The sequence below is a fragment of the Hylobates moloch genome, unplaced genomic scaffold (assembly GCF_009828535.3).
Source record: "Hylobates moloch isolate HMO894 unplaced genomic scaffold, HMol_V3 SCAFFOLD_18, whole genome shotgun sequence".
Taxonomy (NCBI): domain Eukaryota; kingdom Metazoa; phylum Chordata; class Mammalia; order Primates; family Hylobatidae; genus Hylobates; species Hylobates moloch.
The window spans coordinates 11,218,380-11,233,003 of record NW_026652293.1 but is presented as its reverse complement, the minus strand read 5'-3'; the positions used below and the strand labels follow the sequence as shown (position 1 = coordinate 11,233,003).

General features: G+C 40.9%; 1 protein-coding gene across 13 annotated transcripts in view; it reads left to right on the top strand.

The window, feature by feature from the left end:
- The window catches only part of PPP1R12B (protein phosphatase 1 regulatory subunit 12B), a 257,353-nt gene that overhangs the window by 210,662 nt on the left and 32,067 nt on the right, over positions 1-14,624 (top strand). For 9 of the 13 annotated variants that reach the window (XR_009210862.1, XR_009210864.1, XR_009210861.1 and 6 more), the window contains 4 exons: positions 3,031-3,175; positions 4,707-4,811; positions 8,038-8,091; positions 9,406-9,456. Coding sequence is in view for 6 of the 13 variants with exons in the window: in XM_032136943.2 (XP_031992834.1) it covers positions 3,031-3,175; positions 4,707-4,811; positions 8,038-8,091; positions 9,406-9,456 (355 nt within the window). In the remaining 7 variants the exon portion in view is untranslated. Of the gene's footprint in view, positions 1-3,030; positions 3,176-4,706; positions 4,812-8,037; positions 8,092-9,405; positions 9,457-14,624 lie in introns of those variants that run through there. The other 4 variants (XM_032136944.2, XR_009210866.1, XR_009210868.1 and 1 more) reach the window with 4 other exon arrangements.

Sequence of the window (14,624 nt, the reverse complement as noted above, 5' to 3'; positions counted from 1 at the left end):
TGGAGACATTAAGAGATTGGCAGAAGATATAGTTATGGGACTATAGGGCAAATGAGTTTCCTTATAATTTGTTTGATATTGAGCTGGTTCTGCCTTATTAATATATTCTAAATTTTACGTATGTTCTTCCTCTGCTTGCCCTCTCACCAGGCAGCAGCTGAGGACAAATCATTTACTTCTAACCTAGCAGAAAATTACTTAGTTTTGCAAAATTGTTGGAGAGTGGCATTTTGCCATAATCTTTTGTGAACTCTCTTGTATTATAATAGCCATTTGTGAAAGGAATCTTTTTCCCACAGACTTCAAAATATGCTGTGAAACTGTACCAATTAAAACAGTGAAGCACTAGCTCAAGAATAAACAAAGAGACCTATGGGACACAATCCATAGCCCCCCAAAAATCACATGTATAAGGTGACTTCATCTCAGTGAGGAAATAATTATTCAATAAGTGATCATTGGGACAGTTGATTATCTGTTTGAGCAATTATATCCTTCCCTTCAGCCATACCAAAAACAAATGGATTTCAGTTTGATTACAATTTGTGAGAGAAAAGTGTTTTACCATAAAAGTTAGCAGAAGAGAATATTTTATAATCTTTATATAGGAAGAGCCTTTCCAAGTGTGATACCGTTACCAGAAAGGGGTCCTGATTCAGACCCCAAGAGAGGGTTCTTGGATCTCACACAAGAAAGAATTCAGGGAGAGTCCATAAAGTGAAAGCAAGTTTATCAAGAAAGTAAAGGAATAAAAGAATAGCTACTCCATAGATAGAGCAGCTGGTTGCCCGTTTTTATGGTTATTTCTTGTTTATATGCTAAACAAGGGGTGGATTATTCATGCCTCCCCTTTTTAGACCATATGTTGTAACTTCCTGACTTTGCCATGGCATTTGTAAACTGTTATGGTGTTGGTGGGAGTGTAGCAGTGAGGATGACCAGAGGACACTCTCACGGCCATCTTGGTTTTGTGGGTTTTAGCCAACTTCTTTACTGCAACCTGCTTTATCAGCAAGGTCTTTATGACCTGTATCTTGTGCCAACCTCCTATCTCATTCTGTGACTTAAAATGCCTTAACCGTCTGGGAATGCAGCCCAGTAGGTCTCAGCCTCATTTTACCCACCCCCTATTCAAGATGGAGTTGCTCTGGTTCAAATGTCTCTGACAATGCCATAAAGATAAAAATCATCAAATTTAATTATACAAAGTTTAAAATCTCTAAGTAAAAGACACTATAAACAGAGACAGAAAGTGAAGTGGGAAAAAACATTTGCTGCCTATATTAGTTTTAAAAGCCCTACTCTACAGGAGGTTCCCCTACTACAATAAGAAAAAGATGATTACCCTACTGAACAAAGGCTATGAATTGGCAATTCAGAAACAAAAAAAAAAGAAAAAGAACCAAAGATATTGATTGTTCATAATGATTTTAAAATATTAAAATTAATGACAGATACCATATTTCTGTCATAAGAACTATTTCATAAGAAGGTAACTGGACAAAGGCACTAAGGTTTATAGATAAGTCTGCTCATTTTAGCATTGTTTGTAATAGCTAAAAAATTTGAAAAATTTAAGTGTCTATCAATAGAAGATTAGTTAAATTATCTTACAGGCATGTAATGGAGAAGACTGCAGTCTTTTTTTTTTTAATGAGGCAAATGTATTTTTACTTAGATGGCAAGATGTCCACGATCATAGTGGTAAGTATAGAGAGGAGGAGGAGTTAGACAATAGTGTATGTTATCTGAATTTATTTATAGAACTATGTATTTTAACATATTAATATGCTTGACATTCTGCAAGGATATGAACTAAACAGTTAAAAGTAGTTATTTCTTAGGCAGGATTATGGGGTGACCCTTTCACTTTCTACTTTAGATACTTCAGTATTAACTTTTTCTACAACCATATATTGCTTTTATAATCAGGAAACTCAATAAAGATATTTCTATTAACAAAAAAAAGAAGAAAAAGAAATGTTTTGAAGAATGTGGGACTTAGCATCTCTGTGAGTGAAATGAGGCCACCATTGTCATTAGGAGCTAATTACTTTGCCTCTGCCTTCTCTGTGTCATCCTTATTGCTTCTCTTTCTTCTAATACTTATTTCAGCTTCCCCACCCCCAGCTATGGCAAATAGCTACCACAGGACAGACACATCAGATGCAGTTTTCACAGTTGTGACTCCTCAAACCATCCCAGTTCAGGATGTAGCACACTGCAGGGCTGATTTCAGTTTCATATGTGCTGCCTTTTAATTTGGAAAGAGCAAAGTCTAAGAAAAATATAAACCAGTGTTAAGGATTTAGGGTGATAGTTGTACACTGAAGCAGGTAATCAGCTGAGAGATCCTTCCCTTGATGAACTTACCAGTACTGGAAATAAAACCACTATCAACTCTAAGAGCTCAGTTGCTAAAATATGTAGAAATTCTAAATACAGGCACAGCAGTCTTGATGTGGAATATGGATAAGATGGTAGAAAACTAGCTGTTTGAGTACTGTGTTGGTATCCCTAAAATGTCTGGGATTCCAGCAAACCTGTAGAGCACCTAAAAGGCATACATACCATGCCCTAGTGGCCGTTTCATTCCTATTCAACCTCCAGCTCAGATCTCTAAGTCCATATGTTTCTGATTCATTGACAGTTCATTGTAATCATTTTTCCAAGAGCCATTGAAATTCAAGAAATCTTTACTTTTAAAAGCACACTTTTGAGGGAAGCTGTTCAATCCTAAACTAATTTTAAAAGCTCTAAGATTTAAGTCAGCACATAGGTCCAAACCACTAATTTTTCAATAAGCTTCATTCTTGGCAAATGATGGTCAGCCTCCCTCTCCAAACTCGTGCAGTTTAGCCCTGAGGTCTGGGAATGCTGGCAGAGATTGAAGGAAAGAATGTTATGAGTTGTTTCTGGCCAGGGCTCCGAAATACTTCTTAGAAAAGGTGCAAACTACCCCTGAGCATTACCTTCCCCCACTACTTTGTTCTCAAAACCAATTTTTATCTTTAATATTATCTCCCACAGGTTGGAATCGGGAGGTAGTAATCCTACAACCAGTGATTCTTACGGTGACCGGGCTTCAGCAAGAGCCCGTCGGGAGGCCCGGGAGGCCCGCCTAGCTACCCTGACCAGCCGTGTAGAAGAAGACAGCAACAGAGATTATAAAAAAGTAGGGTCTTTATTCAATTTTCCGGTTCTTCAGTGACATGTAAACCTCTCAGCCTTCCTCCACCACACCCAGAAAAATTACCATAGCTCTGAATAAGCAGAAGAAAAGGCACTTATAATAATAATTCCTTGCAGTTTTCTGGGTTTACTTCACCTCTCCAAAAAGCTAGATAAAGACCCCTTCATATATTGAGGTGTTTTGTTTTGTTTTGTTTTGTTTTGTTTTTTGAGACAAGCTCTCATTGTTACCCAGGCTGAAGTGCAGTGGTGCAATCATAGCTAACTGCCCTCTCAAACTCCTGGGTTCATAGGGTCCTCCTGCCACAGTCTCCCACGTAGCTAGAACTATAGCCATGCACCACCACACACGGTTACATTTTTTATTTTTTTATGGAGATTGGATCTCGCTATATTTCCCAGGCTGGTCTTGAATTCCTGCCCACAAGCAATCCTCCCACCTCAGCCTCCCAAAGTGCTGGATTACAGACGTGACCCACCATGCCCAGCCATGTATTGCTTTTAGTGCAGTAAGTATATAGTTAGAATCAGATATTTAGAAGTGTAGGGAAAAGTAAGAAATTAAGAATATAAAAAGGGTGAAAAACCTAATGCTGTCTCTCTGAGCCCCTGAGAATCATTTGGTAGACTGTATTTTTAACAAACATGTGCTTCTAATAAGGTCCTGTGAATATCAGCTAAATACTACTTGGTGTTAGTGAAAAAAAAAAAAAAGAAAAAGAAAATCATCATCACTTTACAGTTTATTTCCTTTGTTCTTGTAGAATAGTACCTAGCTCCAAGAGTAGACTTAAAAACCTTCCCTTTCAGGTGTTTGCGATACCAGGAAAAAATATTTTTGTAAAGAAAATATTTAGGATGGGCATGGTGGTTCATGCCTGTAATCCCAGCACGTTGGGAGGCTGAGGCGGGATGATCACTTGAGCTCAGGAGTTCCAGACCAGCCTGGGCAACATAGTGAGACCCCCATCTCTACAAAAAATTGAAAAATTAGCTGGGCATGGTGGCTCATGCCTGTAGTCCCAGCTACTAAAGTAGGAGGATTGCTTGAGCCGGGGAGTTCAAGGCTGCAGTGAGGGGTGATCGTGCTACTACACTCCAGTCTGGGTGACAGAGCAAGACCCTGTCTCAAAAGGGAAGAAAGAGTGCTTGTTCTGTTAATGTTTTGTTAAGCAGAGCTTAACTAAAATCAATATACACAGTAGGCTGGTTCCAAAAAAATAATTATCTTTTTCATTGCTGTTTTAAGCAATGAAAATGTCCCATAGTAATGGCTGTTTTTCCCCCAGAGATTAACATTATTGAAGTTGGAGCATCATCATTCTCTTTCTGTTCATCACTTTGAAAAAGCAAGAGACCAGTTGGCTGAATGTACTCTGCTCCCTACACTTCCTTCATTTTCTCTATCTACCATATAGTGGTGGCTTGGGGCACAGAGCCCTGGGCATTCTCATGTGATGAAATGGTGTGAATTCTAATGTGAACGCTGATCCTCTTTTTCCCCCCTCCTCTAGCTCTATGAGAGTGCTCTGACTGAAAACCAAAAACTGAAAACAAAACTTCAGGAAGCCCAGCTAGAGCTAGCAGATATAAAATCCAAGCTTGAGAAGGTGGCCCAGGTAAGAGGGAAGAAGAAGAAAAACGATGGGAACCAAGGGTTGATGTAAGGAAGCAAACTAGACTAGGGATCTAAGGGACAGGAAGTAAGATAGAGTCAAGATCGGGCCTTCTCGGGGCAATGAGATAGAAACTTCTTAGATTCTAATTTATTTTAGGTTTCAATCAGTGTTTAACTTAAAATGGAAAACTGATAATTCAATGAACAATTCCTGATGGTCTGAATGCTAATAATTAATACTATGGATCATCATCTACTTATTTATTAGTAGAAAAGCATAAACCAGCACTACAAAGCTAGTCCTAGACAGTTCCTCTTGTCCTGTTCATTATGTTTCAGTTCAGTTTATCTACACTTCACCTCTTGGAGAGAGATAAGCAAGACACTATTAAACCTAGGGCAGAGAGGTAACAAATTAAGCCTAGAGAAGTAAGTGGTTTGCTTAGGCCATATAACAAATCAAGGGCAAAGGTGGTGCCACAACATAGGATTAAGTCCCAAAGCAAAGATTCTGTAGCATATGTTATCTCCCCAAGCCACCATTCTTTTTCAGCCTACAAATAAGGAATATGAGTGGCAGAAAGACTGATAAACTATTTCCTCTCACTGCCAGGTTTGATTTAATTAGATGATGCTTTAGAGGATGCTGGAGGTAATAACCTCATCACCAGTGAAACAAACTCTGCAGCTGAAAGCTAAAGCAAGCACTGCTTTAGGTTATTGCTGAGTTATCAGGAAACCTATTGAGTTATTTCCCTCCTAGAATGCCTGGGGACTTAGAATTTCGAAAGCTGAACTGAAGTAAAAATGATTCTTTACCAGGAAGGCTTGAAATGAAAACCAGAGGTGGCTAGTCATTCTGGCAATATGACTGGCTATCCAAAAGCAAAGACTAAAATGCTAGGGTTGTACGGTACCAAATACATGGAGTTTGGAGGGCAGGGGTGTTGATTACCCTCTAAACATCCTATTGTAACCCCTCTGGAATTGGATGAGCAGGAGAGTGCCAACACTTGGAAGACAGCCCCACAGAACTGCGTAGAACTCCAGCAAGACAGCCAGGACACTCACTGTCTGGAGAAGGGCTTACCCAGGTGTAAAATGTGAACTGCCTGTCAGTTTAGAAGAGCCACCCCCTTTTTCCTGATTATAGTAACCCAACATGGCTCTACTGGGACTTTCTGAGACTTACTGCAACACAGATAGATAATAACTAGGCTTAAAGTGATTTTGTGGAATAAGAAAAGTAGGTGTCTAAATCTAAAAGAGAAAAATACACACATAGCTATAGCCCTGCCATAAGGCAGTGGGGTGGACTGAATAAATCTTAAGGTCTCTTCTCACTCCAACATTATTGAGCCAGGCAAAAAAAAAAAAAAAAAAAAAAAGTCTCATAGTAGACCCTCAGAAGAAATCTAGGGCTAATTTTTATTCTAAATGGCACCACATATTGGCAGTGGTTTATAAATACAGATCTTATGCTGGTTCTTGTCAATTATTACTAGGATTGTTTTACAGAAAATTAAAGAGCAGTCATGTGAGGAACCACAGGAAGAGCAGTTTCACTTGCTCCCCACTCTTCTCAGTGGAAGCTTCTGACAGCATATGTCTTGACCTTTAGGGGTTCTCAGCATTTCCACCAGCCCATGCCTTAGAACAGTGAGCAGTCTAACAAGCTGCTGACATTGACTTGCACAGAGGGCATTGAAAATAAAATCAGCCTTTCCAGTTGCTGGGGAAAAGCATTTACTCTCTGGCCAACTGCTTTGCCGGGTGTGTCAAAATATACTTAGTTTTGCCAAATACAAGTTGTTGAAATTCATAAGCAATGGTGCTGCTACAAACCAAGTCTCTGCCGTTTACCAAAAATGGAGTTGTTTGGCAGGACAGTGGAGGGAGGGCTTCTCAGCCTCACACATTTGTATGGAGACGGTTACCACATGAACATACACAATATTTTTACATAAAAGATCCACCCCAACTCTAAGGGAGTCAAAATTAAAAACAGAACAAACAAAAAACTAGTTCTTTGTGTATATAAACCTTGAAAATCATGAAATCATCACAACTTCTACAGCTCCTCAGGCTTAGGAAAGAAAGACTTATGAGGATATGAACAAGCTGTAGGATCTATTTTTGCATTTTTTTCTCATCCTTCTGCTTCATAGTAGATGCAGCATAAAGGCAGACAGCCATGCCCTTCCAAACAGAAGGTGAAAGCCCAGGACAGGAGCCAGAATTCTGAGTTTTATTGTTAGTTCTGGCCATTCCTTAATTTTTTTTAAAAAAAAAGAAACTGCTGCAAGAAAACCAGCATAATTTCTATATTTATTTAAATGTTGTCTCTGCATGACACTAAGCAAAATAAAAATAATCACCCAGCAGTTATTAAATGTCTACTGAATGTAAGAAATTCTGCTGAGTTCTATGACCCTAAGGCCAAAAGGGACTTAAGGGTTTTTTTACATTATCTGAGGTTATTCTGTTTTTTTGCCATGAGACTAAATCTTTTCAGCCCCTCTGCAATATTTAAGTCAAAGATGATCTAAAATAAACATTCTAAATCTTTTATTCAAATAAAATTACCTTATCTGGAAGCCCAATATATAAGACAGATGAAAGTGGACTACCTCTGTTCAAAGCAGGGCAGATGCCATGAATGGACTCCTAAGAACCCCTGAAAGCCCACCCACATATGAAAACTGCTGCTCTAAAAGAAAAATGGTATCATTTCCCAAAACAGAAAGAATAGGGGAAAGGGGATTATTTAGACAAGTGCCATTGGCCTTAGACATTCTCGCTCAGAAGCTGTCAGCCTTTTAAAGACAAGCCATTTTTTTTTTTAATTTCCTCTGGGTTGTGATATTACTCATAGAATGAAGAGAGGAGAAGAATGGTGAGATGTAAAATTGTAATTAGCATTGAAGACCTAGAGAGAGAGAGAGAGAGAGAGAGAGATTGTGTGTTGTACATTTCATCTTTGTAATTTCAGGGAATACTACTACTGCCTTCCCCTCCCCAGAGGGAATCCTGCAAACTTCAGAGAGGTGATAATGTTAGGCTTAGAGATCTATCAGAACCTGTTTGCTGGGGATCCCTGCTATAGGGGAAGTCCAAAGTTTTACTGTTTATTTCTAGATGTCCAGTAGTGAAGCTGAACTAGACTGGGCGTTCTACTGGCCCTGAGACAACTTAAATAACAACTGTTTTCCTTCCATTTGCACCAGCAGAAACAAGAAAAGACCTCTGACCGATCATCAGTGCTGGAGATGGAGAAACGGGTATGCGCATGTCTGTTTCCCCCTCCACCCTGTTTCATCTCTTCTTTCTGACTCTCTCCCACTTTGTTGTTCATGCCAATGGAAAAAGTCCATCTTAAGAAGGAGGGAGTTCTGCCACATTCCATTCCCAGCTTGATGATAAATTCTTTTTGTCTGACTCTAAGCAGTAATTTGATTGCTAGTCCTTTTGATTTCCTCAGATGGTCAGTACTTTCCACATATTTAGTCTTAGGGTGGGAAGGGTCCTTGGAAGGTCATCTCATACATTGTTCTGACTGTGGGCAGAACTGCATACACACACAACCCATAACATTTTGGTTTACTGTAAATCATTGCATACACACACACACACACACACACACACACAGGTCCAAGGTCTCTTTACCGTTTTCATCACCTTGAACAGAAAGGAAGCTTTCAGTGGGACCCTCTGCCATTTAGGTCTTACGACTTGAAACATGAGCCAACACAGTCTTTCACTCATTTTGACTGAGGGGAGGATTTCTGGTTCAATTGCTGATCTCTTCCCAACTGTACTCAGAATATTATTCTGGGATTTTACATTCTTGGATTGGGAAAATTCAATTAGATTTATTGATGGACCCTAGCTTTGATTTGGCCCTAGAGATGCAATATGTTCCCATCTGTCCTGTTGTTGTCTGTTTAATTTGGAAAGCAGCTAAGTTTTACATTTTATTCCTTTGGCCTGTAACCAAACCTCCTTGGTATCCCATCTGATCAAAAACTCCTCACTGGGTTTAGGCTAAACCAAGAGTCAGTTGCTGGGAAAGAGAAATGGAGCAGGAAAGGAGCAACTACAGGGGGAGGGAAGAAACTAGGGGGAGAGATGCTATTTCTTAGACAATGATGTCTACTTCCCGGCTCACCATCTGCTCCTCATCATGAGAGAAGCAGTTTCCTAGGAATTTAGGGAGAGGATTACTGAAGATAATGATGCCTTTTTGATAATAGAGAGCAAGGGCCCTAGTCACTTGCAGACATTTGAAATTCTCTGAAATCTTCAACCTGCACAGAGTAACTGAATGTCCTCGTCTGTTTGCATATTAGCAAGTTGCTTCTCCATATATCTACTGATTTTATGATAGGAGATTTAGATAATGTGATTTTTATCAGTGAGGTAGCTCCATCTTACAAGTGACAGGATCAGATAGTGCTCAGATCTCCTGAGTAAGGTTTGCCTGAGTCAGTAGACAAACCTTTGACTGTGAATCTGCTGATCACACAGCAGCTGGGGGGCAGCATTTTTCCTTCTGAATTCAATAAATGTTCAACAGTCTCATTGTTCCGAAACAGGAGAGGCGAGCCTTGGAGCGCAAAATGTCAGAAATGGAGGAAGAAATGAAGGTATGAGGAGATTTTCTTTCTCTTTGTATGCCTGTTCTCTGAATGCCTGCCAAGACTGGATATTTGAGCATAGGCCTGCCCTCTCCAGATTTCACTGCAAACTCAATACCTGCAAGAAGAAATGATGTGTAAAAAAGTGAGCATCTCTCCTCAGCCATTTCCTAGGCTCTCTCAGCTCACACAACATCCATTGAGGCCACCTTAAAGGCGTTCTAGGAAAAAATACTGCCTTTGGTTTAAGGAGAGGTCTTGGCAGGCTTGAAACAAACTTGAGTTTAACTTTTAAGGCTTTTCAAGCAGTATCTTTGCCCTCTAGAGGGTAAATGAGAAGGCTAGAACAAGTTTTCCAGCTCTGGGAGCCTCCCATTAGGTGCCTGGGGAAGCCTGAGCATGGCCATAAGCTTTCTTCCCTGGTGCCCCTCCCAACCCATCCCTTTGCTGGGAAGAACACAGATTGAATCATTCTGCAGCAGAATAAAAATGTGTTCACATATTGATTTCCTGCCCCAGTACATTTCCTCTGAAATATTCAGGGATGCTTGGCCCTCTCCCACTAGAGTAAGCTCATGCCACCGGATACACTTCACAGCTCACTACTTTCCTTTCTCTCCTCACCATGACCTGCAGTGACCATCACCTCCATTAGCCACTTTAATGGACAACTGCCATCCTGGGCAGTTTTGAGTGATAAGAACTGGAAATCTACCCAAAGCAGTCAATTTGCTGCCATGGGAAGCAGTGGGGCAGGGGGAGGGGAGGAGGGTGAAAGGGGGAAGATGGATACAGAGCTGCAGGGAATATAGAGCTGGTCAGGGTAGCCACCTGGAGATTATTTTGAAACATCTGATTCCTGCAATGCATGATGACACATGCCCATAATCACTTAGCACCTACTCAGCCTTTTTCTTTCTTCAGGCATCTTATTTTACCAGATACATGATGCCAAGCATTCATTTGGTGAGACAGGTTTCTTCAGCTGGGAAGCCGAAGCACTGGGATAGTATTAGGCAGATCCCCAAATGTCTTTCTATGAGCAAGCATCCCTAATATGCAATTTGGGAGAGACATTTATTGTTCCAGTGGCCTAAATAGATTGGTTATTTATTGAAAAAAAAATTTTGTAAGACCTGTTGAGGTTATAGCTTACACCAGATCTGGTGCTCATAATCAATCCCGTTACTCTATAATTCCAGAATGAAGGAGAAATGCTGAGCCTTGCCCCTGCATTTCCTACCACTATCCCAAGGCTGTAACTGTAACATTCACATAGAATTTTAAGCAATACCTGCTTATATCTCAAACATTTTAAATCTTCCAAGTTGATTCAAAGCAGCAAGAAATAGAAATAATAAATAATTGATTCTCCTGAGATGGTAGACAGTATGCCCTAGCACCTAAACTTCTCCATCTTGTGATTTTTTTCAAACACACCTTACTACCACACAGAAGTATTCTCTCCCACTTAGAGCAATGAGTTATTAGAGATAACCAGTTCTTTTTTAATTTTTAAGAGATGGAGTCTCGCTATGCTGCCTTGGACTTGAACTCCTGGGCTCAAACGATCCTCCCATCTCATCCTCCCGAGTGGCTGGGACTACAGGCACATGCTGCCACACCCAGCTGAGCTAACTGTTTCTTGATGAGTGCATATCCACAGCTCCTTGTTGCATGGAGGCTCCTCCATTTTTGAAACCTCCTGACTTATACCATCTGTTGTCTGCTGTCAGGCAGCTGTCAGTGTTGCATATTAAGGAATGTCCTAAATGCTGATCTAGGGCATGTAATTGAGGCAAAAGCTGGAACCTTTCAAGGAGTACCTGGGAGCCCAAAGCCAGCCTCCACCCACCAGTCATGGGGCTCTGTGTCACATCAAAGCAGGCCCACACACAAAAACCCAGAAAGTGGTCAAATTAGAGAAATTGAGGCCCTTTGTTATTTTTATTCCAATTCTAAATTGGGAATTATGGAAGCCCCTTCAGTGGTTCTAGTTGCCCTCAATTCTGTAGGTTGAGATAGGCTTACATTTTTTCTCTGTCTCTTTATGCTATCAGTCTGTGATTTCCTAAACTAGATCATGAGTTCTTTCCTTTCCTCAAGAGATTATAAGATATGACAGTGTTTGCTCTCCCCAGCCATAAGCCATTTGCCAGCAACTCTAAAATCAATTGTTTAAATTATCAAGTAGAGCCAGATCATGAATGTTTAGTCCCCAAACCAATAGGTAAGCTGTTTCGAGACTGATTTTTTTTTTTTTTGAGACAGAGCCTCACTCTGTAGCCCAAGCCTGAGTACAGTGGCACAATGTCGGCTTACTGCAACCTTTGTCTCTAGGCAGATTCAATTGCTCAAGCGATTCTCCTGCCTCAGCCTCCCAAGGAGCTGGGACTAGAAGTGTGCGCCACCATACCCAGTTAATTTTTTTGTATTTTTAGTAGAGACAGGGTTTCACCATGTTTCCCTGGGTGGTCTCGAACTCCTGAGCTCAGGTGATCCACCTGCCTCGGCCTCCCAAAGTGCTGTGATTACAGGTGTGAGCCACCGTGCCCAGCCAAGACTGATTTTTTTTAGTTAAAACATTCAGATTCAGTCAGGTGTCCATTATTCTCCATTATCCATTACAAAGCCAAATGAAGAAGAAATGCCTGTAAACTCCAAAGCCCCTAAACACTATTTGCTCAAATCAAAGCCCAATGCCAGATTTGCAGATCGTCCAGCACCCCCTAGAGGACTAAGGGGGAGAAGCATCTGTGCCTCTGCATTCTCACCAGTTTTATTTTTCTGTCTGTACCTACTTGAAGACAAAAACTTCAACGACGCAGATATATAAATATGATAAAATTGGTATGACTGGCCCTAAAAGAGTCTAAGAAAACGCTTGTTTAGCTCTCAAGCTCTTCATTCAGACTATGGTTTATGGTGACCAATATTGCTAGAGTGATTAATGGCCAAAATCTCTCTGTACTAGGCAGCCAAAGGTACAGGTGACTGTCTGGCTGAACTGGGACCCAGTAGAGCTTGGGGCCAGTTGGTCATGCTTGTTGCATATTCATTTGGTACAGATGCCCAAACCTCCTTGGAGCAATCAGTAGGGAACAGTAGAGGAGGCTGATCTCCAGTGAACCCTTAAAAATACAGTAGGTTACTCAAGGAAAAAGACTGCAGTCCTATTTTTCTAACTCTACCAAATAAAGTACAAAGGCCAGGTGAAATGGGGGAACCATGAGTTGGGCTAACCCAGATGTATATGTGGCTCTGTGGTTATGAGATGTGTTGTGCCTTTCTGGACTTTTATTGGAAAGGTAAGTGTTTATGAATTCTCCTCAAGAGAAACTCCACCCAGATCCTGGATTGGAGTAGGATTATATGCCAACTTCTGACAGGTGTGCATGTCAGTGTGAGCTGTGCCAGGCCTGCACCTGGTCTTGGCCCACATCAGATCTGATTACTTCTCTACTGCATCCTCCATTCAGCATCAGCCTCCTTGTCAGACCTTCTCCCCTTCCTTTCCTAGGTCCTTGCATGAGAGGGACCCAGCAACCAATTCCTTTTTAGATTGGTCCTGGAATTTTTATTTTTCTTTGAAAAGATTACTAGCTGACCCTGCTCCTTAGCCCTGCCCTTGCCCATCCTGCACTGGGCCCTGCCCCTTCTCCTCTCCTCTTTGCCTTGCCTTGTTTTCAATACTGCTTCCTATAGAACATTCCACCAGATTGTTTCTTGCCTCTCTCCCTCATGCTGATAACTTCCAGATTCTTTCACCTTGATCTGCTTACACTCACTTGTTAGATTGAGTCACTTTCATCATTCATGTCTTTAATGTTATTCCCTGGGAGGTAAGTACCACTTCATACAATGACAATTATTTGACAATGATTATGTTGAAAGCTTTGGTCCAACGTCAACACCAAAGAAGGGTGAGAGCCAGGGACTTTCCAATGGTTTTTAAATTTGGTCCCTGCCCATTGCTTTAATCTTTTCCATATGCTGCACCATGATCTCCCTCCTCTATCCTCACCATGGCCAAGAAGCTTACAGTGGGCAAAGAAGATTGCCCAGTCCTCACCCTCTAATGGCTACATGAGACAGTTTGGCTAGCCTACCTTTATTCCAAGGTGGTCATTCTTTCTCTTTGGGAAAAGAGAGATTCAGCAGTTTGTCTCTGCTTGTTTTTCCTTTTCATGTTTTTCCCCTTCATGCTACCTTTCATTTTCTTGCTTCTTCACTCCCAAACAACTGTAACTCCACTAATCTTTCATTTCTATCCTTCTCATCTTATAGATATGAGAGACTTTCCTCTGATACCTGGCCACCTTTTTGTAGTCATTATAACCCACAGGATTGTCCATCCTCATCTATGAAACCCCATTTGCATAAAAAAATCATTATTCTTCTCCCAAAGAGTTGATGGTCTCAGTTTCGGGGCAGTGCAGATGACTACTTAGGAAGAACAGTAGCAGAGTCAGCAGGCCTTTGATGTAATTCCATTTATCAAAGACTTTAAATGTCTTAGGGAATATGGGGTATCAGGAAGAATGTCTGTGGGCTGGTTATTCTGTTCCACTTGCAACACTGACACACAGAAAGGGCTGGACTAGCACATTGGTCCAGCTAGTTTCATTATCATTGGGCTTTTATGGTTTCTCCAGCATTTTTGCACAGCTATAATTTCCAGAGTATGAGTCTGTTTATGAACACCTTTAAGCAGCTCCCAAACTGCTTGAACTGAGACAGAGAAAGCATGGTTAGCTGTGAATTTAGTGATGCACATAATCTTATAGCAGGTCAGAGACAGGTTAGCAGTTTTTGGATCCTGAAACAATCTCTCTGGACTGCAGAGGAAAACTATCAGGGTTAATGAAGCTTCCTACAAAGCAGGTTAGAGGACGATCCAGAGAGCTGACAGTTCTTTCTTATTTTGGTATGTGTCACTTTAACCTTCTAAACAGTACATGCCCCATACAAAAAAAAAAAAAAGCTTAAATAATAGGCCTCTCTTTTATTTTCCTTGTTTTATTTTTTAAAAATAAATGAGGCCAAGTGCAGTGGCCCACACCTGTAATCCCAGCACTTTGGGAGGCTAAGGCAGGAGAATTGCTTGACCTCAGGAATTTGAGGCCAGCTTGGGCTACATGGCGAAATCCTGTCTCTACAAAAAATATAAAAATTAG